This window comes from Chrysemys picta, chromosome 10 (genome assembly GCF_011386835.1).
Source record: "Chrysemys picta bellii isolate R12L10 chromosome 10, ASM1138683v2, whole genome shotgun sequence".
NCBI lineage: Eukaryota > Metazoa > Chordata > Testudines > Emydidae > Chrysemys > Chrysemys picta.
In genome coordinates, this window is record NC_088800.1 from 27,138,995 (window position 1) to 27,165,895 (window position 26,901).

The 26,901-nt window shown below is 44.8% G+C and overlaps 1 protein-coding gene across 4 annotated transcripts in view; it reads right to left on the minus strand.

Annotated features, from left to right (window-relative positions):
- Window positions 1-473: 473 nt before the first annotated feature.
- The window catches only part of ADAM10 (ADAM metallopeptidase domain 10), a 119,025-nt gene continuing 92,597 nt past the window's right edge, over window positions 474-26,901 (minus strand). For 3 of the 4 annotated variants that reach the window (XM_065558264.1, XM_065558266.1, XM_065558267.1), the window contains 6 exons: window positions 21,955-22,105; window positions 18,714-18,897; window positions 14,385-14,493; window positions 12,969-13,189; window positions 3,350-3,476; window positions 474-2,743 (listed from right to left, as the gene is read on the minus strand). In XM_065558264.1, coding sequence (XP_065414336.1) covers window positions 2,649-2,743; window positions 3,350-3,476; window positions 12,969-13,189; window positions 14,385-14,493; window positions 18,714-18,897; window positions 21,955-22,105 — 887 coding nt within the window. In that variant the 3' untranslated portion in view covers window positions 474-2,648. The remainder of the gene's footprint in view (window positions 2,744-3,349; window positions 3,477-12,968; window positions 13,190-14,384; window positions 14,494-18,713; window positions 18,898-21,954; window positions 22,106-26,901) is intronic. The other variant, XM_065558265.1, reaches the window with a different exon arrangement.

Here is a 26,901-nt window from a genome sequence, read left to right on the forward strand (position 1 = left end):
CAGTTTTAACAAACAGTAAAAATCAGATTTGCATAGCATGTTTTGAAATCTTATTCATTAGTTATCTTCAGTGAATTTTATATTAATTGTCAGATAAAATGTGTCAGAAAGTGAATTTATTTTTCACAAGATCAAACCAACTAAAGATCTACCTTATACACCTTCGCAGTTATTAGCTTAATTTTTAAACATAACAGCAGAGAAGGAGTTTAAAATACTTTGATCAGAAATAAGAAACAGAATAAAGATAATTTTAGAGTTTTATCTTAAAAAGAGTGTTTTCACAGACAAATTTTATTCTATTTACTGAATGAAGCTCAAATTGGGAGATGTGGATAACACTTTCTGGTGCATTCATAATGCAGTTATTCTTGTTATAATGATATCTGTGGTGAAAGACAGAAAAAGTAGGAGGAAGCAGCATTTGTATACTCCTTTTGCTTTGAGTTTAAAAAGCAAGCGAACCTTCAAAATAATTTCATCAAGTCTATTTATTAATGCATTTCAAGTTTCAAAAAAAACGTACATATCTTTGCACAATACTTTATTTTTTGCAATTTTAGTAAAAATTTCCAAAGTGAACAAAAAAAGATACTGTATAAAACACAGTGGACATTAAATTGACAGTAGTATTAGATCTCATTTGTCTTGATCTCTTTTGTTTTACCACATTTTGACTTGCAGTGGAGAGTTCAGTGCACATTTCTCTTTTCAGAAAACATTTAACTTAGACTTAAAATAAAATAGGGCAGCATGTATCTGCTGAAACCCCACCACAGGATAACACTACGAGCAAAAAATTTACATGCCCCAAAGGTTATCACACTCAAGAAGTTACTAAGAACTCTTGCTGAATTAAAGTCACCATTTTAGAAATGCAAACCCACTTCCAGTCTTTGCACGGTCTGAAAACAAATGTATTTAAAATGATTTAAAAGCAACTACATACATTTCTAACTTATTAAGATTGTTTGGAATTATTTATAGTCTATGGGGTTTCATGTACAAAATTTGTCTCTAAACCATGTACAAAAAGCTGTATTTTGAAAAAAGTCACCACATACTGTACAAGTTTACAAGGAAGAGATCCCATTATATTCTGTAATATTTTTGGCCTTGCTGGCTTGCGTCACATTATGAGAATGATTGTGTAAACTTTATACTCTTAAAAAAAAAAAAAGAAAAAGAAAAAAAGAAAGCCTGTCCAACCCTTAATAAATTTTCTCCTAAGCAAAGCCAGGAAAATTATAGCCATTTGCTTCTAATTAGCTTGCAGCTTTTGGAAAACAAGCAATAAATATGTCACGAGCTTAAACTTTTGTAATGCCCCTTTCATTTCTGCATAGCAGTAAGCATGTTAAGACAATAAATGCTTTTGTTTTTTCTTTTTAAAAAAAATGCCAATTATTTACATTCGTACTACAAACTTTGGAATGGGACATTGTGCTGTTTGAACTTCACTACTGTTATAAAATATTTAAGGGAAAATCAGTTGGCTTAACTACAACTTTAAGTCAGCTACAGTAGCTGGAATATTACTGTATTTTAGTGGTTATTCATTAACAGTATCATGCTGGAAAGTTATCTAAATATTTGATAAATTAAAAAATAGAAACTACAGCTTTTCATCCTTCCCATTTCTTCAGAATCATGAACGTAATTACCACACTACGAATATCTGAACAACCCAAATAAACCGGTTGCAGTCCTTAAAACAAATTGTATAACAGGCATATTTCTCTACTAAAGCATGGAAATATTTCATCCAACTCTTCATTATTTAACAGAATAATCAGACGAAAATTAAAAATACTTATGCTGAACTACAAGAAATCAGACATTTATATAAAATGTAATTTTGAAACATTCTGGCATATGCGAAGTTTGCACACTTGTTGCATGTATTCCAAAAAGAGCATTCAAACTTGTGTGCTATGTCTTAGCAGCTGTTTGATAAAAGATGAAATGAGTACTTGAACCAACTCTGATCCTAATAAAAAAAGTTTGAATTGATTCAAAACTGCTGTGTAAAGCATTACAGAATCCTTGACCATTATACACCTCCATCCTCTGTTATCCTGAGTAAGTCAATTAAACAGTAATTTCTTCATTAATAGCGGAAAAGTTTTATAATACAAAGAAACATCCATATTGCAATTATTTTGATTACAATTGCACACAGAAGTACGGGTGTACATTAGAAATACATGTCTGCATATAACAATTTATATACATTGGCAGGTTATGTCTCCAATGTTGAGGTGATCTAGCTTCCTAACCTTGATTGGCAGTTGAAAAATATATACAGATATATTTTCAATTTGTGAATAAAAGTTTTACTAGAGCCATGTTTGCCTGCAAGTGAAGAAAATGCAGCAATGAAGAGCAGAAAAGGGGAAAAAAACATGATAATCTAAGACTTTTGTGCCATTAGGTTAAAAATATCTGTAAGAAAATCACTTCTCTCTCTGGAAGGTCCAATAATTAAAAATTAAACTCCTCCACTTGTTTGAGGACATAACATCTTGCCTTTTTTTTCTTCTATTTTTGTTTGAGAGTTGGACTGGGGACAGTGACTTAATAGGTTTTCTTTGGAGTGAAGTTTTCCCATTGTAGGCACTAGGAAGAACCAAGGCAAAAATCTGTAGTTAACGTCTCATGTGTCCCATCTGATAACTCTCCCGGGGTCTCTGACGTGGTGGTGGTTGAGTCGTTTGTGGTGGTCTCCTCCTCTTTAAAGTGCCTGTTGTAAACAGAGAAAAAAACATAAGTTGTTAGGGAAAAAAATAAATAAAAGAATGCATTTTTAAAAGAATGCCTGCCAATAAAATGAAGTACAATTCTGGGTAGGCAAATTAAATATGAAGGGATATTTTCATGCTTTGTGAAAAGCACAGTATTTAAAATTGCAATAAGAAAAGTTTTAACAGACAACTACATGGTGTGAACATGTAATATATTGTAAATAAACTGCTACGTACGATTTTCTGACGGAAATGAGGTGTAGGGAGAAGGCGTAAAAGGAAGCCTACATTAGTAATTGCAACAACTACTGCTATACTTTCCACATATTCTATATGTTTATAGTCCCTATTTTGACTAGGAGGAAGTGAGATGTAATTTTATCTCTGTCTACACAGTAGACCAGATTTGAGAAATAATTCTATGGGGTTATACTGGCACAAAAAAAACAACACACATAATCTTGTAGTTTCACAGTGCCAGACTATGAACTATAGAACTTTAGCGCTACAGTTTCTCAACACTTGAAAAGGGCAAGGCATATAGTTGAAAATAAAGGCTCTACCTTCTTACTTCTCTGTTGTCTTAATCACTTGGATGTACTTACCTGGGAGTGGTTTAGGAGGAGGCAACTTTGGATTACTGCTCGGAGTATGAACACTGCATATTTTAATGAATCCAGCCATTAACATGATCAGAGCAATTCCCATAAGCAATACTGCCCACCAGTGAGCCTAAAACACATTACAAAACAAGGTTAAAAAAAAGAAGACAGTACATTGTTAAATTTATTTGGCTGAATTTGGCTGTAAATTTATTTGGCTGTAAGGTTTCCCATACAATGAAATATACTAACAAGTTACATAAAATAAATTAGTGGCATTAATGAATGCATCTAATAATCCATTTAATCATGGTTAGGCATTTATTGCACCTAATCTGGGTGAACATAGACACTAAACTCCCCCAACTTGATAATAGCTTTTCTAGGGTTACCATACGTCCGGATTTTCCCGGACATGTCCGGCTTTTTGGGCTCCAAATCCCCGTCTGGGGGGAAAGCCCAAAAAGCCGGACATGTCCAGGAAAATCGGGACATGCCGGGCCGGCCGGGCCGGGGGCTTGGGGGCCGGGCCGGGCGCCGCCGGGGGCGGGCCGGCGGCCGGGCTGGGGACCAGCGGTGCGGTGCCGGGGGTGCTCGGCCAGGGACCGGGGACCGCAGTGCTGGGCGGGCCGGGGGTGGTCGGCCGGGCCCGGGGCCGGCACCCCAGGGCCGGGGCCAGCCTGGGCCGTGCCTCCTCCCCCCACACTCCCCCTTACCTGCTTCAGGCTTCCCGCGACTCAAATGTTCGCGGGAAGCAGGGGAGGGGGCGGAGACTTTGAGGAGGGGGCGGAGTTGGGGCGGGGCTGGGGCTGGGGCCCCGTGGAGTGTCCTCCTTTGGGAGGCAGAAAATATGGTAACCCTAGCTTTTCTGAGCTCTAGCATTGTTGTTTCACTTAATTATTAATTATATTGCTATTTTATTATAGTAAAACTTCTAGAAGTCACAAATCTTCCAGTGCCAGCTATTTATAAAAGCCAACACCTCCCATGGATTTGGCAGACATATTCCAAGGCAGTGAGTAAATCAATTCACAGACTGCAAGAAAAAGCCAAAAGAAAAAGGACAAAGGATTAAGTTGCTGTATTGCAGCTTGAGGCAATTCAGCAACTAGGTAAGAATCTGCATATTTTTTCAGAGCTCTTAGCTGACAATCTGGCCTTTGCTTTGCATGCAGAAAGTAATGAAATCTAGCCATAAAGTAAAATTCAGTTACAACTAATGTTTTGTCATTTTTTCATAGCAGAAGACTGCAGAAATTGATTCTGAAATGCTGTTGTAATGGAAGTAAATATACACTAGGGAGAATACACAAAAATATAGTCCATGGAAGGAAAGGGAAGATTTAGAACAAGTTTTCCTTCCACTTAAAATAAATAAATAAACAAACAATTATATATAAGGGAGAAGCCGTCCTTGACTCTGGAATTCATTCCTCCTGCCTCCACTTGGACCCAACACCGGCCAGGATTTATTACTTTCAGGACAAACTGTAAACATTTCAGTTTATTAGAGGCTTAAGGAGGAAAGTGAAAATGGAGAAGCTCATTTTACTGTTAGATCTTTTTATGGTACCTTTGACCTGTTCATTAAGTGTATTAATAATTCTTAGGCTATGTCTACACTACACACCAGTTTTCATTACAAGCCATAATGAAAAGTAAGTGGTGTCCACACTGCTATGTAGCTACAGGTCAGTGAAAGGCTCTGGAGAGAAGAAGCAGCAGTGAGCTGATGGAACCTTTCCCCACTGTATCTCACTACCAAAGCCCTCCCTCACAGCGGGGAGAAAGCTCCAGCAGTGGTGAGCTAGTAGAGCCTTTCTGCACAGCTCCCTTCTGTAGGACTCTTCCTCTGACAGGGAAAGGCTTCAGTGGTAGCCTGGAGAGGGACTGCGTGGGCTGTAGAGAGCTGTGTATAGTATAAAGCTGGGTAGATGCCCAAAGGCAGTGCCTCACTGCCTACACTGCTATTAATACCCAGGGGGTTCCAAACTGGTGGACAACAATATCAAAGACTATAGTTAAAGTTGTCTAACACCTATTATAACCTTGTTTACAGTTACTGAACTTAGACAAACTGGTCATTCAGTTGGGAATTTTCCATACTCTCTCTCTGCCACACAATGGTGGTTTTTAGAAGTCTGCCACTTCCAAGAAATCATTTAGTGAAACAGGTACTTTTGCCTATGTTAAATTCTGACATTTTAAAAACAATTCTCATGCCTCAAGGATTCAAATTAGGAATTTGTTACTCGGCAGGGAGGATGTTTGAGGTTGGAGATGTGTCATTTACTGTCCCCCATGAAAGCAGACATATTTTTGGCCAAGTTATAATATGCAGAGAATTTGCATATGGGCACTACAGTTTGATCCCTACTTGTCCCTTATTTTCTCTACAGTCCAACTGCACTGCATGTGCTCCCAGGCCCCAAGTGAATCTCCTGCATTACGTGCCTAAGATAAGAACAGAGAAAGCCTTCCAGCTGAAACACAGGCTGCTTCCTGTCACCTCTCTATTCTTAAAATACTTTTTAGACTAAGGGAAGATGCTCTGGGCTGGGAATAGAAGACTGAGTCCTAGGGTACGTCTATACTTACCTCCGGGTCCGGCGGTAAGCAATCGATCTTCTGGGATCGATTTACCGCGTCTTGTCTAGACGCGATAAATCGATCCCGGAAGTGCTCGCCGTCGACCCCGGTACTCCTGCTCCGCGAGAGGAGTACGCGGAGTCGACGGGGGAGCCTGCCTGCCGCGTCTGGACCCGCGGTAAGTTCGAACTAAGGTACTTCGACTTCAGCTACGTTATTCACGTAGCTGAAGTTGCGTATCTTAGTTTGAAGTGGGGGGGGTTAGTGTGGACCAGACCTTAGTCTTATCTTTCCTTGAATAATATTAATTCTGTGTATTTCACAACCTATATTAAGCAAGCTTTCGTATACTTAAATTTGGAGGGAGTCAAGTTTTCCGCCCATCAAAGATAACTGAGGATCTGAGAACCTGCACAGGTTCGCTTCTGACAGAAGAAATAATAGAACCTATGTTTCTAATACAGCAAACCAAAATCTTATCTAGTTAGTCACAGTGCCTCTCAAAGAATGTGCCAAATCTATGTGCTTGGTTATGTCGTCTTATACAAGAGTCAGGCAACAGTGAGCAATGTGCAAGCAAAAAGCATAACTGACAAACCACCACCACCTACATATTTTCTTTCAGTCCTCTGATCAAATCAAAGGCCATTCTCCACTCCCAGATCAAGAAATTGAACACAGGAATCCCAATTCCCAGCATTTCAGTGTCGCACAGCAAAAACCACTCACAAATTGTGTGTCACAGTTGCACATGAACTTTTCTTTTTAAGGAAATTCTATAAAAATGACATTAAAAACCTTGTTACAGTTGAAAAGATAAGCATTCCAAAGTTAAGAAATGCCAGATTTATTGTGCAACTTTAATTCTGCCCCCTTCCATTTTTGCTTTATGACAGTCTAATTACATAATCACATGCTATTTTTTCATAGGCCTCTAACATATTGGGAGGTGAATGCGGCAAGGTTTTGTAAGCAGGGAGACTTGAAATGTGGAAAAAAAGATAGCAAGCAATGATGTAATTAAAAACTGTATAATAATGCATAGGCACAAAGGGGCAAAATTAAGGTTGCACAGACAGCTGTTAATTTTTTGAATGCTTTAGTTTGCAATCTATAATAATTTTCATTTAGTAGTTTCTATATGGCATATAAATGAGGCTGACAGATTTATTACATTCCATATCTATACATATTACTTCTCCATTTGCTGCATACATTTAAAATCTGCATGCTTATTTCTATACAAATTCATGAGATTACTTATCTAATTTGTATATGCTAATAGTAAATGTAATATTTTATCAAACTTTTCTCAGTGCTATACATTTTGACTCATGCTTTTGATTTGGTGTAAATGGAATATTTTTAGTTCAAATGAAAGTTAAGCCATCGCAAATACACTTAAATTCACATTTAAGCATCTAATTCCCTAGAAGTGGGGTGTCAGTTTTGTATTTGATCATCCATACAAAGCTTAACATATTACCTGGCTGGTTAATGCAAACTACTTACCTGTGACTGGAGTTCTCCTGAAGGTAGCCTCTAAAGAGCCAACTCTTTGGCCAGGTCCTTGATGCACACTAGCAAGCTTAGTAGATAAAGTTCAGAAACCCTTATGATGCAGTTAAAGTTAACCATTAATGCAGTTAGGAAATAGTTATGTATTGTGTACTAGACTGTTTAAAGATAAGATACGGCTCCCCTCGCTCCCACCAAAACACTGCTATAAACCTACACTACAGAGGTATCTATGTGAAAAGGAGGGGCACAACAAATAGGGGGCCCAGGCCCACCTCCTACTTGGCTGGCTCCGAACAGAGACTCCAGCAACTGCTGCCTCCCCTTCTGGCCATGCCCAAGACAGCAGTATGCATAGGCCCTACCAAATACACAGCCATGAAAAATGCGTCACAAACCTTGTGTATGCTCGTACCCTATACTAGACAGATTTCATGGGGAGACCAGCATTTGTCAAATTGGCTGGTCCAGATCCAAAAGAGGTTTGCAGGGGGAGGGGGTGTTGGAAGGTTATTTTGGGGGAGTCACAGTACTGCCACCCTTACTTCTGCACTGCCTTCAGAGCTGGGTGACTAGAGAGCAGCGGCTGTTGGCCAGGCGCCCAGCTCTGAAGGCAGCGCAGAAGCAAGGGTGGCAATACCATACCCAGGGCCGGCTCCAGGCACCAGCCGACCAAGCATGTGCTTGGGGCTGCACCTTGGGGCGAGGCGGTGCTCGGGGTTTTTATTTCTATTTATTTATTTATTGGTTCGTCGTGGCAGCATTGAAAGGGGTTTTTTTGTTTTGGCGGCACGGCACTCGGGGAGCGGGGCTTCGGTCAGCGCGGCACTCGGGGGGGGGGGCTTTGGGCGGCACTCGGAGGGGGGCAGGGTCTTGGGCCGGCGCAGCGCTCGGAGGGGGCGGGGGCGTGGTGCTCGGGGGGGGGGGGGGGCGGCGCGGCTCTGAGGCTTGCGCGGCATTGGGGGGGCAGGGATTCAGGCGGCGTGGTGCTTGGGGGGCGGGGATTTTGATGGTGCAGCGCTTGGGGGGGTTTGGCTGTGCGGTGCTCGTGGGGGGTGGTACGGCGGCGTGGCGCTCGGGGGGGGGGGGGGACGGCGGGGCGGCGCTCTTCTTTTTTGCCTGGGGTGGCAAAAAAGTTAGAGCCAGCCCTGACCATACCAGGCCATCCTTCCTTCTGCACTGCTGCTAGTGGTGGCTCTGCCTTCAGAGCTGGGCTCCTGGCCATCAGCCGCCGTTCTCTGGCCACCCAGCTCTGAAGGCAGTGCCGCCACCAGCAACAATGCAGAAATATAGGTAGCAGTACCGCAAACCCCCCTACAATAACCTTACGATATGCCCCCCCCAAAACTTATTTTTGGGTCAGGACCCCTACAATTACAACACTGTGAATTTCAGATTTAAATGTCTGAAATTGTGAAAAAAAAAATTTTTTTTAATTAAATTAATGGAGATATCCCATCTCTTAGAACTGGAAGGGACCTTGAAAGGTCATCGAGTCCAGCCCCCTGCCTTCACTAGCAGGACCAAGTACTGATTTTGCCCCAGATCCCTAAGTGGCCCCCTCAAGGACTGAACTCACAACCCTGGGTGTAGCAGGCCAATGCTCAAACCACTGAGCTATCCCTGCCCCATGACCATGAAATTGACCAAAATGGACCATGAATTTGGTAGGGCTTTAAGTATGGGGCAACACTGCAGCCTGGGACTCACAGCCTGGGACTCACATACAGGAGTACCAGGCTGGAGTGCCACATCCCTGCCCAATGAGAAAGCCCCTGCCAAAATCCTGGTGCTGTGGGCTGGCAGGGAAGGCCCCAGTACTTCCCCAAATTCATTTCCCTTGGTGGGGAGGTAGTGGGGGTTGCAGCCCTGATACTGGGGCTTTCCACAGGGAGCTGGGGGCCCGCAGACTGCACAGTAATTCCCCTTGTGCTCTCTGGCCTGTGCCCTGCCCTGGCACCAGGGGCCTCTCACAGGCATGGCTCAGCTTCTGGGCCCTGGGCATTCCAGCACTTCCTTCCTTGGCTGCAGCCCTACAAAACTGCCTGCAGCTGTGTCTGCCCTGTCAGCTGTATGTGAAGCTGAGCCATGCCTGTGGGGCACACTGCGGATTCTTTGCCCCAGGACAGGCATCCTACTGGAGAAAAATCTTCTCCATGGACTCCCTCCTTAGGAAAATTCTGTGCCCCTAGAGTAGAGTGACATTAGCAAATTCCTTTTCCTCTCAAAAAGGATATTTAGAGTTTACAGAGAACTGACTGTGTGCAAATACTAGAACAAATTTATTATGATAGTTTCTTAAAGCAAAAGGGAAGCTTTATATACCTATACTGTATTAGGTATTCATCAAGCAATGAAAATTGCATTAATAAATGACAGCGCTTCAATAACAACTAATTTATGGTCAAGTGAGTAAATCAGAGTGAATTTCAGTAAGATTTGCGTGCTCAATTCTTTTAGGGTGCTTTGGAAAAATCCGCTTTAATTTCCAACATATTAATTGTTGGTCTGAAAGAGCTGACAAAAAAAATACTGAGGACTGCTCAGTGGATGTATTCATATTATAAATCCCTAGATCGGGGTGGGCAAACTTTTTGGGCCGAGGGCCACCTCTGGGTGGGGAAATTGTATGCAGGGCCGGGCAGGGGGTTGGGGTGTGGGAGAGAGTGCGGGGTGTGGGAGAGGGTGCGGTGTGCAGGAGGGGGCTCAGGGCAGGGGTGCGGACTGCGGGAGGGGGCTCAGGGCAGGGGGTTGTGGTGCACAGGGGTGCAGGGTGCAGCAGGGGGCTCAGGGCAGGGAGTTGAGGTGCAAGAGGGGTGCGCGGTGCAGGCAGGGGGCTTAGGGCAGGGAGCAGGAGGGGTTCGGGCTCCAGGGTGGCAGCGGCACGCACCGGGGCAATGGCGGGCTCCCTGCATGCCTGCCCTGTCCCCACGCCGCTCCAGAAAGCGCTGCGGCCCCTGGAGGAGGGCTCCATATGTGCTGCCCTTGCCATGCCTCCAGGTACCTCCCCCAAAGCTCCCATTGGCCGTGGTTTCCTGTTCCTGGCCAATGGGAGCCACGGGGGGCAGTGCCTGGAGGCAAGGGCCCCGGGGGCCACAGGCCGGATCCAAAGTCATGAGGGGCTGGATTGGGCCCACGGGCTGTAGTTAGGGTGACCAGATGTCCCGGTTTTATAGGGACAGTCCCGGTTTTTGGGTCTTTTTCTTATATAGGCTCCTATTAACCCCCACACCCGTCCCGATTTTTCACACTTGCTGTCTGGTCATCCTAGCCGTAGTTTGCCCACCCCTGCCCTTGATGCTAGGATTACAGGGGACACAGGGCAGCACATCTAATTTCCTACACTTAACGCAAGCTATGCTGTACCTAGACAGTTTCATTTTTAAAAGTTTCCACAATGACATATCTTGCCATGCTGTTCTATTGTCAAATTGCCCTTACTGTTGAGGAAAAACTTCCCTTCTAAACTTAACGTTTCTGGCCAGCCTTGCAGGTGTCATTCTCCCTGCTTATTTTGGAGTAGAACTATCAACTCCTTGATTTATTTAAGCTATGCACGATCCTCAAATTTTTCTTTATACATCATATTTTTCTTCAGTTGCTCTTTGTATTCAGTGTTATTGTGACCATACACAATTAGGTCATAAAAGGAAACCAAGTAAAAAAATAAGTTTCAAGATGACTAAAACCAAAACTGACTAGTAAATGTACACAAAAATACAATGGAAACAGAAACAGATCAATGACATTACAAAGGTAATCTAGGCACAAGCTTCAGCTGGTACAGAAGACTTGCCCACCTTCCCCATAGGTAAGGCCATCAGGAGCACAATGAGCCTGTACTCAAGTCCCTCCATTGGCATGAGAAACTGACCCGGAACCAGTTTAAATCTTTGGTCCTGATCTTCAAAACATTTAATTGATTAAGTCCTAGCTACAACAGAGACTGAATTTTAACCTCTGAACCACAGAAGTAGCTGTGTTCTTCTGGGACAATGCAGATCATAAAGTCCAGAATGAAAAACAGGATTGCTAGTAACAAAGCATTTTCAATCTAAGGCGCGTGGCTACAAAACAAGCTTCCAGAGCAAAATGAGCATATCCTGACTCTGACTGACTGTCTTTAGGAAATACTGCCAATCCTACCCCTTCAGAGAAGGCTTTCCATTACAAGAACACCACTAACATTAATACCCCCTTCTACTCATAAAAACCCAACCAAAATCAGAAGTTATCCCAAAACAAATCTAAAATTAATAAAATATAAAAAATAAAGAGAGAGACGTGCCAGAGACTCAATGTCCACTAAGGATTTTGTCAGATTCCTCAGTGACGGGTGGCAGTATAAAACCCTAAAACAGACAATTGACTGAGTCTTAAATATACACTATAAGAACACTGTGGAAGTGTATAGGCTAACATTCACACACCTATTTAAACACACCAAGTAAAGGACAATGTTAGTATAGTGAAAATACACAGCTAATATTTGGCCTCAGAGTGGAGATGAATCCACTTAGCATCATATGCATCTAATAAAGGGCTCAACAAAAATATACTGTTGAACAGACATTTTAAAACTATGTTGACGGTATACAGTTATGATTTTGTATAGTTCATTTATGAAGTTCTGACAGATATTTTTGAAATGAATGGATGGTAATGACACATATGTTGGTTAAGATTTACAGTGAAAAATCTGGTACCATAGACACATGTAATGAATGAACTATACAGACAAACTATAGATGTACCTAACACAAAGGTGAACAGAGAAGTCCAACATGGAAAGCCACCCTTGTTTCCTTGCAGCTCTATCTGCTGGATACTTCATTGGAAAAGTATAATCCCTTTAGGGTAAGGGATCAAAAGATATGCAAAAAGCTCCTATGCCCTGATGTTCTGAGGAACTGAGCACCTACATAGGAGGACAAAAGTGTTAAGAGCTGGAAAAAAATGTCAGATTTTTAAAAAATTAAGGTGACCACTCAGTAAAATGAAGAGATATTAGCATGGTTAGAAGCAATATCGTACTACACATACCATAAGCCACTTGCTTCAATTTGTCTCCAAAGGATATTGAACTTTACCTGCTAAGCTTGCTAGTTGGATTATGAGTGTGAAGAAGCAGACCAAAGAGTAAGGATTGAGAATGTACTTTACGGGTATGTCTACACTGCAGTAAAACACCTGTGGCTGGTGTGTGTCAGCTGACTCGGGCTTATGGGGCTTGTGCTGTGGACTATAAAATTGCAGTGTAGACAATCAGGCTCTGGGACCTTTGGCAACCCAGCCTGTGCCCAAGTGTCTACACTGCAATTTTATATCACAGCAGTCTGAGCAAAGTGTCATAGGTCAGCTGTGGGTGTTTTACTGCAGTGTAGACATACCTTAAGAGAACACTGAAATACTGCATATATAGTCATGTTTATCATTAGTCACAAACATTGAATATATTCAATCCATTTTACAGGACTCTTTTATGCTTAGGTTTCCAAACCATTAAGATACTTACCACAATCCATTCAGCAATATTTTCATACAGCTCTGGATTAAAAATTGCTTTCTTTAGTCTGGCTAGAGGACCATCAGCATCTACTAACCGACATCTCATGAATACATCACAATAGCCTTTAAAATCATTACAGGGGGATCCAGGTTGAAGCGTAATGGTTTTGAGATGGAAATGCTGCTCCCACTGACTAGATCCCGTACTTGCACAAGTCATTGGATCCACTGAAAAAAGTGAATATAATTGAAGACTGGATTTTATTTCAAGACAAGTTTATAACAAAATACCTTGCACATGCCTGAATGTGTAAAAGAATATCCAACACACCACTAAAAATAAATTCTTACCCTATTAAAAAACTTATCAGGAAGTGGTAATGTAATTGTCTTTCATGAAGGTAACTATGAACTTGAAAAACAAAAATATTTATGACATACTGTATATACTCATTCATAAGCTGAATTTTTTTAGTAAAAAAAGGAAGCACCAGAGAGAGGGTCAGCTTATGAATGGGTATACAGAGGGAGAGGTGGGACACAGTCCCTCCCCCGCAACAGAGGGAGCAAGGAACCACAACCTGCAGAGCCAGAAGGGAAGAGGCAGGGCCAGAGTCTCTGTTTCTGGCCACGCTGCTCTCCCCCCAGCCTCCGAAGCAGCTGTAGCTCTGGGGCTGGCAAACTGCAGCCATGCTGCTCGGCCCCGCCCCGCAGAGCAGGCTGCGGCCGCAGCGCCCAGCCTGCTGGAGCAGCTCCAGCCAGGCCAGAGACATCCTCCCCAGATAAGGTGGTAAGGGATGGGATGGGGAGTGTGTGGGGGTCCCGGGCTAGGGATGGGGTCCTGTGGGAGGTGGTCACAGGGGTTACACTCCCCCCCGCGCCTCTCCCCTCCACCCCCAAGTTTTCCCACCAGTTGCTGTCCCGGACCGTCAGGGTAAGCAGCTGGCACGCCAGGACACTTTGTTTACATAAGGTTTACCTCCATGCCTGCGGACGCTCGAGGTAAACAAACCATCTCAGCCCACCAGCGGCTTATCCTGATGGCCCGGGAGCCAAAGTTTGCTGACCCCTGAATTATAGGATCGGCTTATGAATAGGTCATAAAAATTTTCCATTTTTACTTATCCATCATGCGGGGGTTGGCTTATAAACGAACCGGCTTATGATCAAGTGTATACGGTATCAATGGCCTATCAAATGGGCATTTTACTCTTAAGGTCCACTGAGTATCTTTAAGGGAGAAGCACATTATTACTTATGTACTATTATGAACAAACACTGAATTATACTTTGCGTTTTTCCACATGCTGTAATTCTTACTCAAATATTTTTAAACCACAAAGGTGACTTTAAATAAAAAAAAGTCTAGTAAACCTTGAGAGATTTACTATTGTATTAGTGTTTAGAAGCATGCAAATCTTACTTTTTTTCATGCAGCAGACATGGCACAACTCTTTATCATCCTTGCCATCTGAACTAGCACATGTACATTCCTCCAAACCATACTTCTCACAGATAGAACCAGCACATTGCTATTGGAGACAAAAGGAGGAAGAATAATTCAAAATCAGGTTCTTTGGTATACCCTATTCCAATAAATGGGGGAGGCATGCAAAACGGGAGTTGCAACAAATACATAGCACAGCAATATGTACAAAAAAATTCTAAATCAAGGCCACAGAACTGGAATAGCCATTCATGAAAATAAAAATAGCTCAAGAGTGTGAAAGATATGGCATTTCAATGTCTTCTTTCCTTTAGGGGAAAAAATCAGTAGCAGGAAAGTCTATAATACTGTATGTAATTCAATGTTTGGATGATCACAAAATCAAATTCTGAAGCAAGCAAATGAGCAGTGATCAAATTATGGGAAAAAAGAACAGGGGGAGGGGGCCGTAGTACTTTGAAGATGTTCCCTTCTTGGGCTAGATTGCTCTGCATGGTCCCCTACAGTATTAGCAGTTTTAAAGTACTCTCTGACCATCTTGGAAATAAAATGCCAAAAAATTCATTAATACACAGAGTTAAGGTTGCCCATTGGTAGCTAGTGCCCTTCCAGAATGCCAAGTTCAGCAAAACAAACTTCTGAAAACCAGGAAATACAGTTACGGTAAATGCCCATGCAACCTTAACTCTGCCCTCTTTGAGCGATGCCCGACAATGCCCATAACACATTACTTGCACTCTGTCTTTTTGCTCTAATGGATAGACACTACCTGCATTTGCCCTATGCCCCACCTCTGATAGAATACCACAACTGTGAAATTTAACCACTTCATACCCTCTTACAACCCCTTTGCACTTGCACATAGGATACCACCTAAATGTATACTGGATTGCCATTTAATTGCCCAGTGTTGTTTTTTTAAACAGAAAGAAATGTTTGGTGGTAGGAGTTAGTGGTCAGTTGTTCTTACCTAGGTTTGCAGTTGAAATGCTATTGTGGCTATATAATAAGCAGCAGATTGACCTAGTATTTATATAGTGCTTTTTATCAGGAGATCTCCAATAACTTTACATCATTATCCCCTGAGGCACAGAGAGGTGAAGTGACTTGCCTGGCAGGATAGTGGCGGAGCCAGAAATAATTCCAGACCAATGTCTGTTCACAGTTATGGGATTCCTCAGTGCTCCTCCTGTCTCTTAGATATTTTGTTATAGCAGAATGTGGATAATGGCCATGGTTTAAAATGTATGAAATGTTTTTATGTCCCAAAACCTTGACAGTGTTGTTATAACAACAGTGTTGTTATATGGTTGTTAACAGTAACTTTAAGTGGGAAAGAAAAGACTGGTTTGGGTCTCATTTTCCACCCCCATCCCACGACGTCACCACCCCACCAATGTCTCCAACTCCCCTACCACTTCCCAGCCTATTAAGCCTTTAGTTGGCACAGTAGAAGCAATTAACATTAAAGAAGTTGCTTCTTGCTGTCTCCTGCCCTATGCTGCTGCATAAATATAACAGGCAGCAGCTTACTGGAGGATTGCACGCTATCTGGGTTATGTAGCTTGAGCTGCATCATTGAGCAGGGACCTTTATTCCCACTACCCACCTTTAGGCTTCCCAAAACCATGCTGCAGGTCCACCCAGGCCTCCCCTCCTTTAAAACTGGGCCCCAGACCCATCGACACTGGTCAGTATGCCCCCCCACCCCCACCAATAAAAAGGGATGATGTGTACCTTAAGTATTCGTTTTCTGGATTTCAGAGGTTTGAATTTATGTTCTCTTCATCTCCCCCCGAATCCCAGCTCACTGGGAGGGGCAGGGAAAAGGGCTCACACACGCGAAGAGAAGCACAATTCCCCAGATCACAGAAAACCCAGCAAACAAGGAGAGGGCTGAGGCTCACTGAGATTGCAGCACACAAACGAAAGGGGAGAATTCAGGGCTGACAGCCCCCCGCCCAAAACCTTCAACTTCCTCAGTTACCCTCATTTTGCAACCCCTGCTTTTTTCTCCACTGTCACTCACCAATCCTTAACCCATCCTGTTACCTGAGCCCCCAGCCTCTCTTCCCTCCCTTACTGCCTATTTCCATTTATCCCCCTGCCCATAATATTCTCATCCCTTGCTGCATACCCAACCCCCTTCCCCAATTACCACCTACTCTTGCACCTCTAGTTACCCCCCTTCCTCCCCTCCCAGTGAGCCTTCGCATGTGTAATTTATTTACTCTCCAAAACCACTTTCAGCATCTTCTGAATTTTCTGCTCTATTCATGTTAGATTTCTTCAAAATAAATAAATTTAGATTTCCCCCAAATATTTACAGTTCACTCTCAGATTCTCTCCCATGATGGGTTTCTAACTTCAAAGCTGCAGGCTCAGAGAGGTGTTAAGTGGCCCATTCATCTCAATGAGATGTTGTCAGCTGAAAGAATACACTGGAGAGGAATTCAGCCTGACAGAATGGCTCTGAAACCTGTGAACCTCTCTATTCATGTCAGTGGGTGTTCCTTTTCCCCTCCCCAGTGCTGCAGAGTTTCAAGCTCCTCACCCAGTCTTAGCAGTGTGTTCTTGGGGTACGTGCCAAGCATGCCTGCTCTAAGCTCCCCATCCAGAAAGGAAGTGCTTCCCTGATCTTGGCTCACATGGAGGAGGCACAGAGCAGGGCTCAGACACGCATAAGAGGGAGAGACCCCACCAGATCACATGAGACGGTATGGGAGTGGGGCTCAGACATCCCCAGAAAGGCTAGCCTCCCCAGAACCTGGCTCACATGAGAGGGAGTAGGGAAAGACCCACAGGGGACCCCTAGATCCTGGTATACATGAGGGGTAGGGAGATGGGCTCAGACCCTCCCAGAAAAGCAAGCCCCCACCCCCAAACTGGGAAGATGCCAAGAGGTCGGGGGGGGTGAGACCACCACAGAGGGGCAGAGGTCCACCAGATCCTGGCACACATGCAATGGGGCAAAGCATAGGGCTCAGTCACCCTTGAGGGGCCAGAGTCTTGCAGATCCCAGCTCACATAAGGGGGCAAGAAGACTGTCTTGACTGTCCAGATCAAGGCACACGAAATAAGGGGAGAATGTGGGGCTAAGAGGCACTCGACCCCCGTTCTTCCTCATGTCCCTTTCCTAGTGTCCCGCCCCTGAACCCTCCAATCCTCTCCCCTGCCCTACCACTCATTCACATTTATTTCCCTCTCCTCAATGCAGCCCCAAACCTTTCACCCCTACTCTCCTCACAGTTCTTCCCTTGCCCCAGCAAGCATTCACGTCTCTCTCTCTCTATATAATATTTTTACACAGATATTGGTTACATTCACCCAAAATAAAAACAAAACCTTTCTAGGGACAGATTTTTGCAATACACCTCCCAAACTTTCCCAAATTTCTGCACAAAGTGGGACTTAAATGGATACTAGCTGGGTCATGCTCAAAGCAGGAGCACCAGAATGCTGTGGGCCACGGCCCTCTCACTTTTAGGCAGAATCCATCACCCTGGCTCAAAGGACTGTTCTGTAACCCCTCTGAGCTACCCAGTTAGTATGAAACTTTAAAGGCCAACAGTTCTGTTAACTCTTCTGTCCTCGAATGCTCAGAGTACTCTATTAGGAGCATTCAGAAGAGGAAGCAGGTCTTAACCTAAATTTGGGGATGTTCCCTGCTGGTGCTGGGCAGTTGTGCACACACGCACATACACACACAGGGGAATTTTATGATTCTCCCTGCCTTACTAGATGTGGTGGGCACATTTCTAGGCTGGCATGAAACAGACACTCCCTATGGGCAATGGATTGTTGTGCAAACTACTAGCAGGATTCCAATATGCTAATGCTCCCCCTTGCTCTGGCTGGCTGTATACATTCCTGGCAAGTGCGCAGTCAGCAAATGCTCCTTTGCTCTGCCTGGCTTGCCATGAATACACTTTGGCCAGGCAGAGCATTTTGTAGGGAACTGTTGGGAGAAGTAAGGGGGCCAAAACACTCCACTCCCCCAGCACCATGGAATAGGCGAGAAATAGGGTAGTTCAAAGCATGAGGGGCCTGGCCTCCAGTAACTCAAGCACTGCAAAAGAGAATATTACCAAAAGCAGTGTTTAAAAGAGTAGCTGTTTCAAAATAAGGTAACTATGGGGAAGATTGGTCTTCCCACTACTTTTTCTTCTTTAAGAACACACTGGGTTTTCTGAAAAATAAGGCAATACTCTTATACTATCCTCAATAAGTGATAAAGCCATATTGCTTCAAAAATTGTGCTCTGCGATATACGGTTAGTACAACAGTTCTGAACATTAAGCTCACCCCTTTAATGCAAACTTGTGTGTGTCTGTTGCAATCTGTGAAGTTTGGCTTGGGATCAGATGCTGGACAGAGAGCAGTGAAACCATTACACATTCCTTCTCTTGCACAGTCAGAATCATTCCGACACTTATCAGTCTTGAGTTTGAAGCTACATTGTGGAGTACAGCAGGGGCCTTGACTGGGGCTACAAAGAAAAAAACAGAAAATATGTATTCAGAAAAATGCAGATTTTTTTCTGGTGTTTCTAATGTACCCTGAATAGCAATATTGTTCAAGTCTTCTAAATTTAAGATTTATTGATTAAAGGAGATAGAATAAAGTAGAACTTGCTAAGAAATATGCACATTTAACTGGAATACCACTTAAAACTACAACTGCATGCAAAAATATTGTCAGTTTTGTTATTTCCAATTTGTGCCAACAAAATTTAAACTGAAAAATGATTTTTTTGTGGGTAACAAACATTTGGTATTCTGCATCCAGCAGTCTTCTTGGTCTCAACTTTAATGATTAAATTATGAAAATCAACACCATTTACGTTGCTTACACTAGAAAAATTACTTTTGCATGCATGTTTACATCTGAACACCTTCGTAAAAGTCAAATATCAGGGGGTAGCTATGTTAGTCTGTATCCACAAAATCAACAGAGAGTCCGGTGGCACCTTAAAGACTAACAGATTTATTTAGGCATAAGCTTTTGTGGATAAAACACCTCACTTCTTCAGATGCAACTTCATAAAAAGTTCATAAAAGTGAAATTTTAGGTTCAGATAACATTGCCCAAGTTAAACTCACTACCCCGAGGAAGTTTAAAATTAAAGATGAAGTCCTTTCACACTGAGGAGTGAACCCCAAAACAGTAAAGAATCTGACACATCATACCCTTCATCACTAACAGTAATTTACCAATGTTACAGAACATTACTGAAACAATGAATTTATATAATTTCAGATTACTTTTACCATTTTCCCTCATTTTTGAGGATTAATCCAAGCTAGGCAATTTCATTTTTTGGTTCTCTCTCGAGGGACACATTCACATCCTCCAAGTAAAATATTCTTTGAGATTTTAAATGGGTAAAAGTTGCATATAGCTTAGGAGATTTTATTTATATATATGTATGTATGTATGTATAAATAAAGGCCTAAGCTACTAAAGCAAAGTTTATATATTTACTGGAAGTATCTATATTTTTGGTCAGTTTCATATCATGCCATATGTGTTGCATTGCCTAGAAACAAGGTAACACAGATGAAGTTTGATATGTAAAACCCAAGTGCCAGAAAAACCTATTTGATACCAAATTGTATCCTTGAGTCACCTTCCTTCTAGGAAATGTATTGCATATGGCACGCTATGAAAATGACCAAATTCTGAATAAATGTGGTAGATATTTAGTCAATACCAGCCTCTACCTGAAAGTTCTCTCATAAATACAGACTTTTCAATATATCTTGCCATTTGTAATTACTTGCAGCAAGTGGTCCAAGGAAGTCTACTGCTGTAAACAGGGTTTGTTTGGGCTCATTACCGTCACATTGCTATCTTATGCATGCAAGTTGTATTGATGAACACGATACTATAGCCATTTTTGCTATCATGTAGGCTTCACGAGTTGAATTGTCTTCTAGTGCCAGTTCTTGATTTTTTGATCAATGCCACTTCAACAGAAGTTCAACACTGGTGTCTGGCAAGCCATTAAAGTTTAATGTATTCATAGACACTCTGGCAGCAGTGAGGATGAAAAAAAAGATATCACATGCAATGGGGTTAGAGAACAAAGCAGCCTTATATAGCTATGAGCCAAGAAAAGCTCATGCTGCTCTTAAATTAGGTCTTGTCTACAGGAACATTTATTGCATTGCAAACAGGGGTATAAATCTACCCTGCAGTAAGTGTCTGTGTGGACCCTGCTCCCTCATGCTAAAAATTCTGAAACGCACTTCAATCTACCCTGTTTTGAAACTGGGAAGATAAAAGTGTCCGGCAGCAGAGTCCACAGAGTTAGTGCGCAGCAGGCGAGTGTAGGATAGATTTACACCCCAGCTTGCCAGACACAAGCCCGTAGATAGCCTTCTAGATTTGTCAAGGTTCTGATCTGCTTGCATTCTTTATTCTCTCCCCAACAGCAACAGTCAGAAAGAGAAAAAAGGGTAGGGATCCAATTGATTCTCCCGCCCTCCCCCTTGCAAATCTCTGATATTACTTAACATTAAGAATAACAGACCAAGGGAATGACAAGGGATTTATTACAGTTTCCACAGCCTTTCTTAGCTCAAGACCACCAGAGAATTTTTACCAGGGTACATATACGTACTGAAATCAGCCAGTGACAATACAGTCACCTAAAGTATGGCCTCAGTCCAGGTACTAGCGGGCAGATGTTCATAGTATAAAATTCTGAACATTTGACAAAAACTAAACATTCCATGGCAGTTTTAGTAAAGGAGTCAATGACTGAATTAACAGTAAGACTAAATTTATCAGCAGAATTTGTCCTAACCATACCTGGTTTAATCCACGGTAACAAAGCTGCATGGAAAAGTATGTCCTGACACTGCACATTTGCACCTTCCTCTAGCTAGAGAGAGACCTTCAGTCTTAAGAGCTGTCAACCTGACCCTTTTCAGAAGCACAAGATATACTGAGTGTCCCTGCTCAATTTTTCTGCAAAACATCCAAGATAGATCAGATAAGCAAGTAAAGGGACTAATAAATTTGGATTTCTTTTAAGACCATGTCTACAAATGAATGTGTTACCTTGCAGGATATAACTAATGTGATAAATATGATTTTGCCCTGAGTAGGGACAAGGACAGTAATGTTTAAGTGTGTTAGCTGGTTGAATTTAGCTCAAGGGATAACTACAACCAACCAACATTTTTAAACACAACTTGTTCCTATCTATCCTGGACCCTAAGATGTACTTAATGTAGTTAATTAGAAAGTTTTAAATGATGCATTTTTCCAAAAAACTAAGAATAAGGTAGTCTCATAGTTGCTGACTAAGAAAAAGTTAAAATTAGTGCTGAGTTAAAAAAATAACATAATATAGTTAGTGAAATTCCCATTAATTAATTGTTACTAGTAAAATTAGGGACATTCTAACAATATAAGTGAGATTAGACTTCAAGTGTCAAACAGTATACCTCATAGAAGATATTTCTAAAATAAAGCTTGCTAGCCTATCCATAAGTCTGAACAATTCAATAAGCATAATATAACAAATATACAATACCTGCAAAGTTTGTCTGGTTTTAACTTGCATTTCTTATCTTCTGGTTGATTTGCATCATAACAGCATTCATCTTTACACTGGTCACTGTATCCACAATCACACTGCTCTCCCTCTTCTACCATTCCATTACCACAGATGGGCTGGCCAGACTCTGAAAAATGTCAGTATATTTTTGTAACACTACAGAATATCAAAGACATGCATGGTAAAAGACGGTTACTCACCGTTGTAACTGTTGTTCTTCGAGATGTGTTGCTCATATCCATTCCATTAGGTGTGTGCGCGCCGCGTGCACGATCGTCGGAAGATTTTCTACCCTAGCAACACCGGCGGGTCGGCTGTGGAGCCCCCTAGAGTGGCGCCTTCATGGCGCTGAATATATACCCCAGCCGACCCGGCGCCCCCTCAGTTCCTTCTTGCCGGCTACTCCGACAGTGGGGACGGGGGGCGGGTTTGGAATGGATATGAGCAACACATCTCGAAGAACAACAGTTACAACGGTGAGTAACCGTCTTTTCTTCTTCGAGTGCTTGCTCATATCCATTCCATTAGGTGACTCCCAAGCCCAACTTAGGTGGTGGGGTCGGAGTGAGACATTGCTGTGTGCAAAACTGCTGATCCGAAGGCAGCATCGTCCCTGGACTGCTGCACTAGTGCATAGTGCGCTGTAAACGTGTGGACTGATGACCAAACCGCAGCTCTACAAATGTCCTGGATCGGAACTTGCGCCAGGAAAGCCGTCGAGGAAGCTTGGGCCCTCGTGGAGTGAGCGGTGAGGTGCGGTGCTGAGACACCTGCCAGGTCATAGCAAGTCCGGATGCAAGACGTAATCCAGGAGGATAGGCGTTGTGAGGAGACCGGTGAGCCTTTCATTCGGTCAGCCACTGCAACGAAGAGTTGCGTCGTCTTTCTAAAGTGCCTTGTGCGGTCAATATAGAAGGCCAGGGCCCTGCGTACGTCCAGAGAATGCAAACGTTGATCCTGGCGAGTGGCATGTGGTTTAGGATGAAAGACCGGGAGAAATATATCCTGGTTGATATGAAAAGGAGAAACCACCTTAGGGAGAAAGGCAGGATGTGGACGAAGCTGCACTTTATCCTTATGAAAAACTGTGTAAGGGGGCTCAGATGTAAGCGCCCTGAGTTCAGAAACGCGCCTTGCTGAGGTGATGGCTATGAGGAAGGCTGTCTTCCAGGATAGGTACAGAAGTGAACAGGTGGCCAGTGGCTCGAATGGAGGACCTGTGAGCTTGGAGAGAACCAGGTTGAGGTCCCACGTCGGAACGGGCTGACGTTGCTGTGGGTACATCCGGTCTAAGCCCTTGAGGAATCTAACGACCATCGGGTTAGAGAATACCGAAGACGCGAGTTCCCCTGGGTGAAAGGCCGATATAGCGGCCAGGTGAACTCTAATTGAAGATATCGCCAACCCTTGCTGTTTTAGGGAGAGGAGATATTCCAATATGAGAGGAATAGGTGCCTGTAACGGGGACGTGGCTCGTTCGCACCAACAGGAGAACCGCTTCCACTTGGCCAAGTATGTGGTCCGTGTTGAGGGCTTCCTACTGCTCAGCAGAATCTGTTGGACAGAGTGCGAGCACTGCTGCTCTGCCTGGGTGAACCATGGAGCAGCCACGCCGTGAGGTGGAGTGATTGCAGGTCGGGGTGACGCAGGCGACCGTGGTCCTGAGAGATGAGATCCGGGCATAATGGAAGCGGGATCGGTGTGTGAACCGAGAGCTCCAACAGCGTGGTGTACCAATGTTGTCTCGGCCACGCTGGGGCGATCAGAATCACCTGTGCCTGGTCTCTGCGCAATTTGAGCAGTACCTTGTGGACCAGAGGAAACGGAGGGAAGGCATAAAACAGGTGGTCTTTCCAGGGAAGGAGAAACGCATCCGAGAGGGAGCCCGGAGCTCGACCTTGCAGGGAGCAGAACACGTGGCACTTCCTGTTGTCTCGAGATGCAAACAGGTCTATCTGGGGAAACCCCCACTTCTGGAAAACGGAATGTATGATGTCCGGACGGATAGACCACTCGTGTGTTTGAAAGGACCTGCTGAGTCGGTCCGCCAGAGTGTTCTGGACTCCAGGGAGGAACGATGCCGTGAGATGGATTGAGTGGGCGATGCAGAAGTCCCACAGGCGAATGGCCTCTTGGCATAGAATTGACGAACGTGCTCCTCCTTGCTTGTTGATGTAAAACATGGCCGTGGTGTTGTCGATGAGAACTAACACACAGCGGCCACGTAGGAGATTGAGAAATGCCTGTCACGCCAGGCGCACCGCCATCAGTTCCCGAACATTGATGTGCAGGGCTAGCTGAGGTGCAGTCCACAGGCCCTGGGTATGGTGCTCGTTGAGATGGGCGCCCCAACCCAGAGATGAAGCGTCTGTGACCAGGTGCAGAGAGGGTTGTGGGGCGTGAAACAGCATCCCCTCGCAAACCACATTGTGATCTAGCCACCATGTGAGGGAGGTCAGGACCGAGTTCGAGACTGTGACCACCATGTTCAGGCTGTCCCGATGTGGGCGGTATATTGATGACACCCAGGTCTGGAGTGGGCGAAGCCGAAGTCTGGCGTGCCTGGTTACGTACGTGCAGGAAGCCATGTGACCCAGCAGGGTAAGGCACGACCTCACTGTGGTAGTTGGGAAGGCCTTGAGTCCTTGAATGAGGCTCGTGATGGTGCAAAAGCGATTGTCTGGCAGGATGGCTTGTGCGCGTCTGGAGTCTAGAACCGCGCCGATGAATTCTATTCTCTGGGTAGGTTCTAGAGTGGATTTGTCCTTGTTGAGTAGGATACCCAACTTGTTGAATGTGTGCACTATTATGTGGACGTGATCTCGAACTTGTTCTTTGGTGCGACCGCGTACCAGCCAGTCGTCTAAGTACGGGAACACCTGTATCCCTTGCCGACGAAGGTACGCTGCCACGACAGCCATACATTTCGTGAACACCCGTGGGGCCGAGGATAGGCCGAAGGGAAGGACTGTAAATTGGTAGTGCACCCTGCTTACCACGAATCGCAGGAAGCGTCTGTGAGGCAGGTAAATTGCAATGTGAAAGTATGCGTCTTTCATGTCGAGGGCGGCGAACCAGTCTCCAGGATCGAGGGAAGGGATAATGGCCCCCAGAGAGACCATGCGGAACTTCAACTTTACTACGAATTTGTTGAGTCCGCGCAAGTCCAAGATAGGTCGCAGACCTCCTTTGGACTTGGGAATGAGGAAGTAACGGGAATAGAATCCCCTGCCCCTTAACTCCACTGGAACCTCTTCTATGGCCCCCATAGCAAGGAGCGTGGAAACTTCCTGTATAAGAAGTTGCTCGTGAGAAGGGTCCCTGAAGAGGGACGGGGAAGGGGGGGAGGAGGGGGGAATTGAAGAAAACTGGATAGCATATCCCCTGTCCACCGTGCGAAGGACCCAACGGTCCGAGGTTATAAGGGACCAGGCACGGTGGAAATGGGAAAGGCGATCCCGAAAGGAGGGGGCTGGATCCTGGGGGATGACTGGGGCGCCGTCCTCGACCGCACCTTCAAAAGTTCTGCCTGGGGCCTGAAGGTTCTGACCAGGTTGAGGGCCGGTCCACCTTCTTCTACCACCTCGCCCTCGCCTCCGGGCCGAGTCCTGTCTCTGACGAGGCGGGGGGGGGGGGGGGGGGGTAGAAGTGCTGAGGCTGCGGTCTAAATGGCCTGCGCTGAGGGCCCACAACATGCATCCCCAAGGAACGCATGATCGTCCTGGAGTCCTTGAGGCTCTGCAGGCGAGAGTCCGTCTTTTCTGAAAACAACCCTTGACCTTCGAAGGGTAGATCCTGCAGGGTTTGCTGCAGTTCCTGAGGCAGACCCGAGACCTGGAGCCAGGAGATCCTCCGCATAGCGATACCTGAGGCCAGGGTTCTCGCAGCAGAGTCCGCTATGTCTAAGGAGGCCTGTAAGGAGGTCCGAGCCACCTTCTTACCCTCCTCTACCAGGGCTCCAAACTCCTCTCTGGACTCTTGGGGAACCAACTCCTTGAACTTCCCCATAGAGTTCCAGGAGTTAAAGCTATAGCGGCTCAAGAGCGCCTGCTGGTTAGCCGCTCTAAGTTGCAGCCCTCCGGCTGAGTAAACTTTACGGCCGAATAAATCGAGGCGCTTAGCCTCCTTTGATTTGGGCGCTGCGGCCTGCTGACCGTGGCGCTCCCTTGCGTTCACTGATGCCACCACCAGTGAACACGGCTGGGGGTGGGTATACAAGTACCCGTAGTCTTTAGACGGGACAAAGTATTTCCTTTCCACCCCTCTCGCTGTGGGTGGGATAGAGGCAGGAGTCTGCCATATCGTAGAAGCATTGGCCTGTATCGTGCGGATCAGGGGTAACGCCACCCTCGATGGGGCATCCGCTCCGAGGATATTCACGATCGGGTCGTGCACCTCCACTATCTCCTCCGCCTGCAGGTCCATATTACGGGCCATCCTGCGCAGAAGATCCTGGGGAGCCCGAAGATCTATTGGAGGTGGGCCTGTGCACGATGTGCCCACCACTGCCTCATCCGGAGAAGAAGAGGAAGATGCCTCCGGTGGAACAGGATCCAAGGGCTGGTCCTGGTCTCCCTGTTCCTGGGCCGGAGCATCACCTGCGCCTGGGTCCAGGGCGTCAGGTGGTGCGGACACAGAAGCCTCCATGCCCCCTGGCGGAGGCCGAGAAATGGTGGACTCCGGGGCCCTTCTGACGGAGTGACCGGAGCGAGAGGTCGAAGCAATTGGAGCCCCTTGCGCCTGATGGTACGCCCACGGGGTCCAAAACGACCAGTGAGATGGGCCATGAGAATGGTCCTCTGTCGTGTCCTGCCAATGTCCCAAGTCCTGTTCCTCGGCTTGCCCCTGAGGGGGGTATGCCGATCTCGAGAGGTCCTCCGAGGAGCGGGACACCGATCTCGATGGCCACGGCGGTGCAGAGAG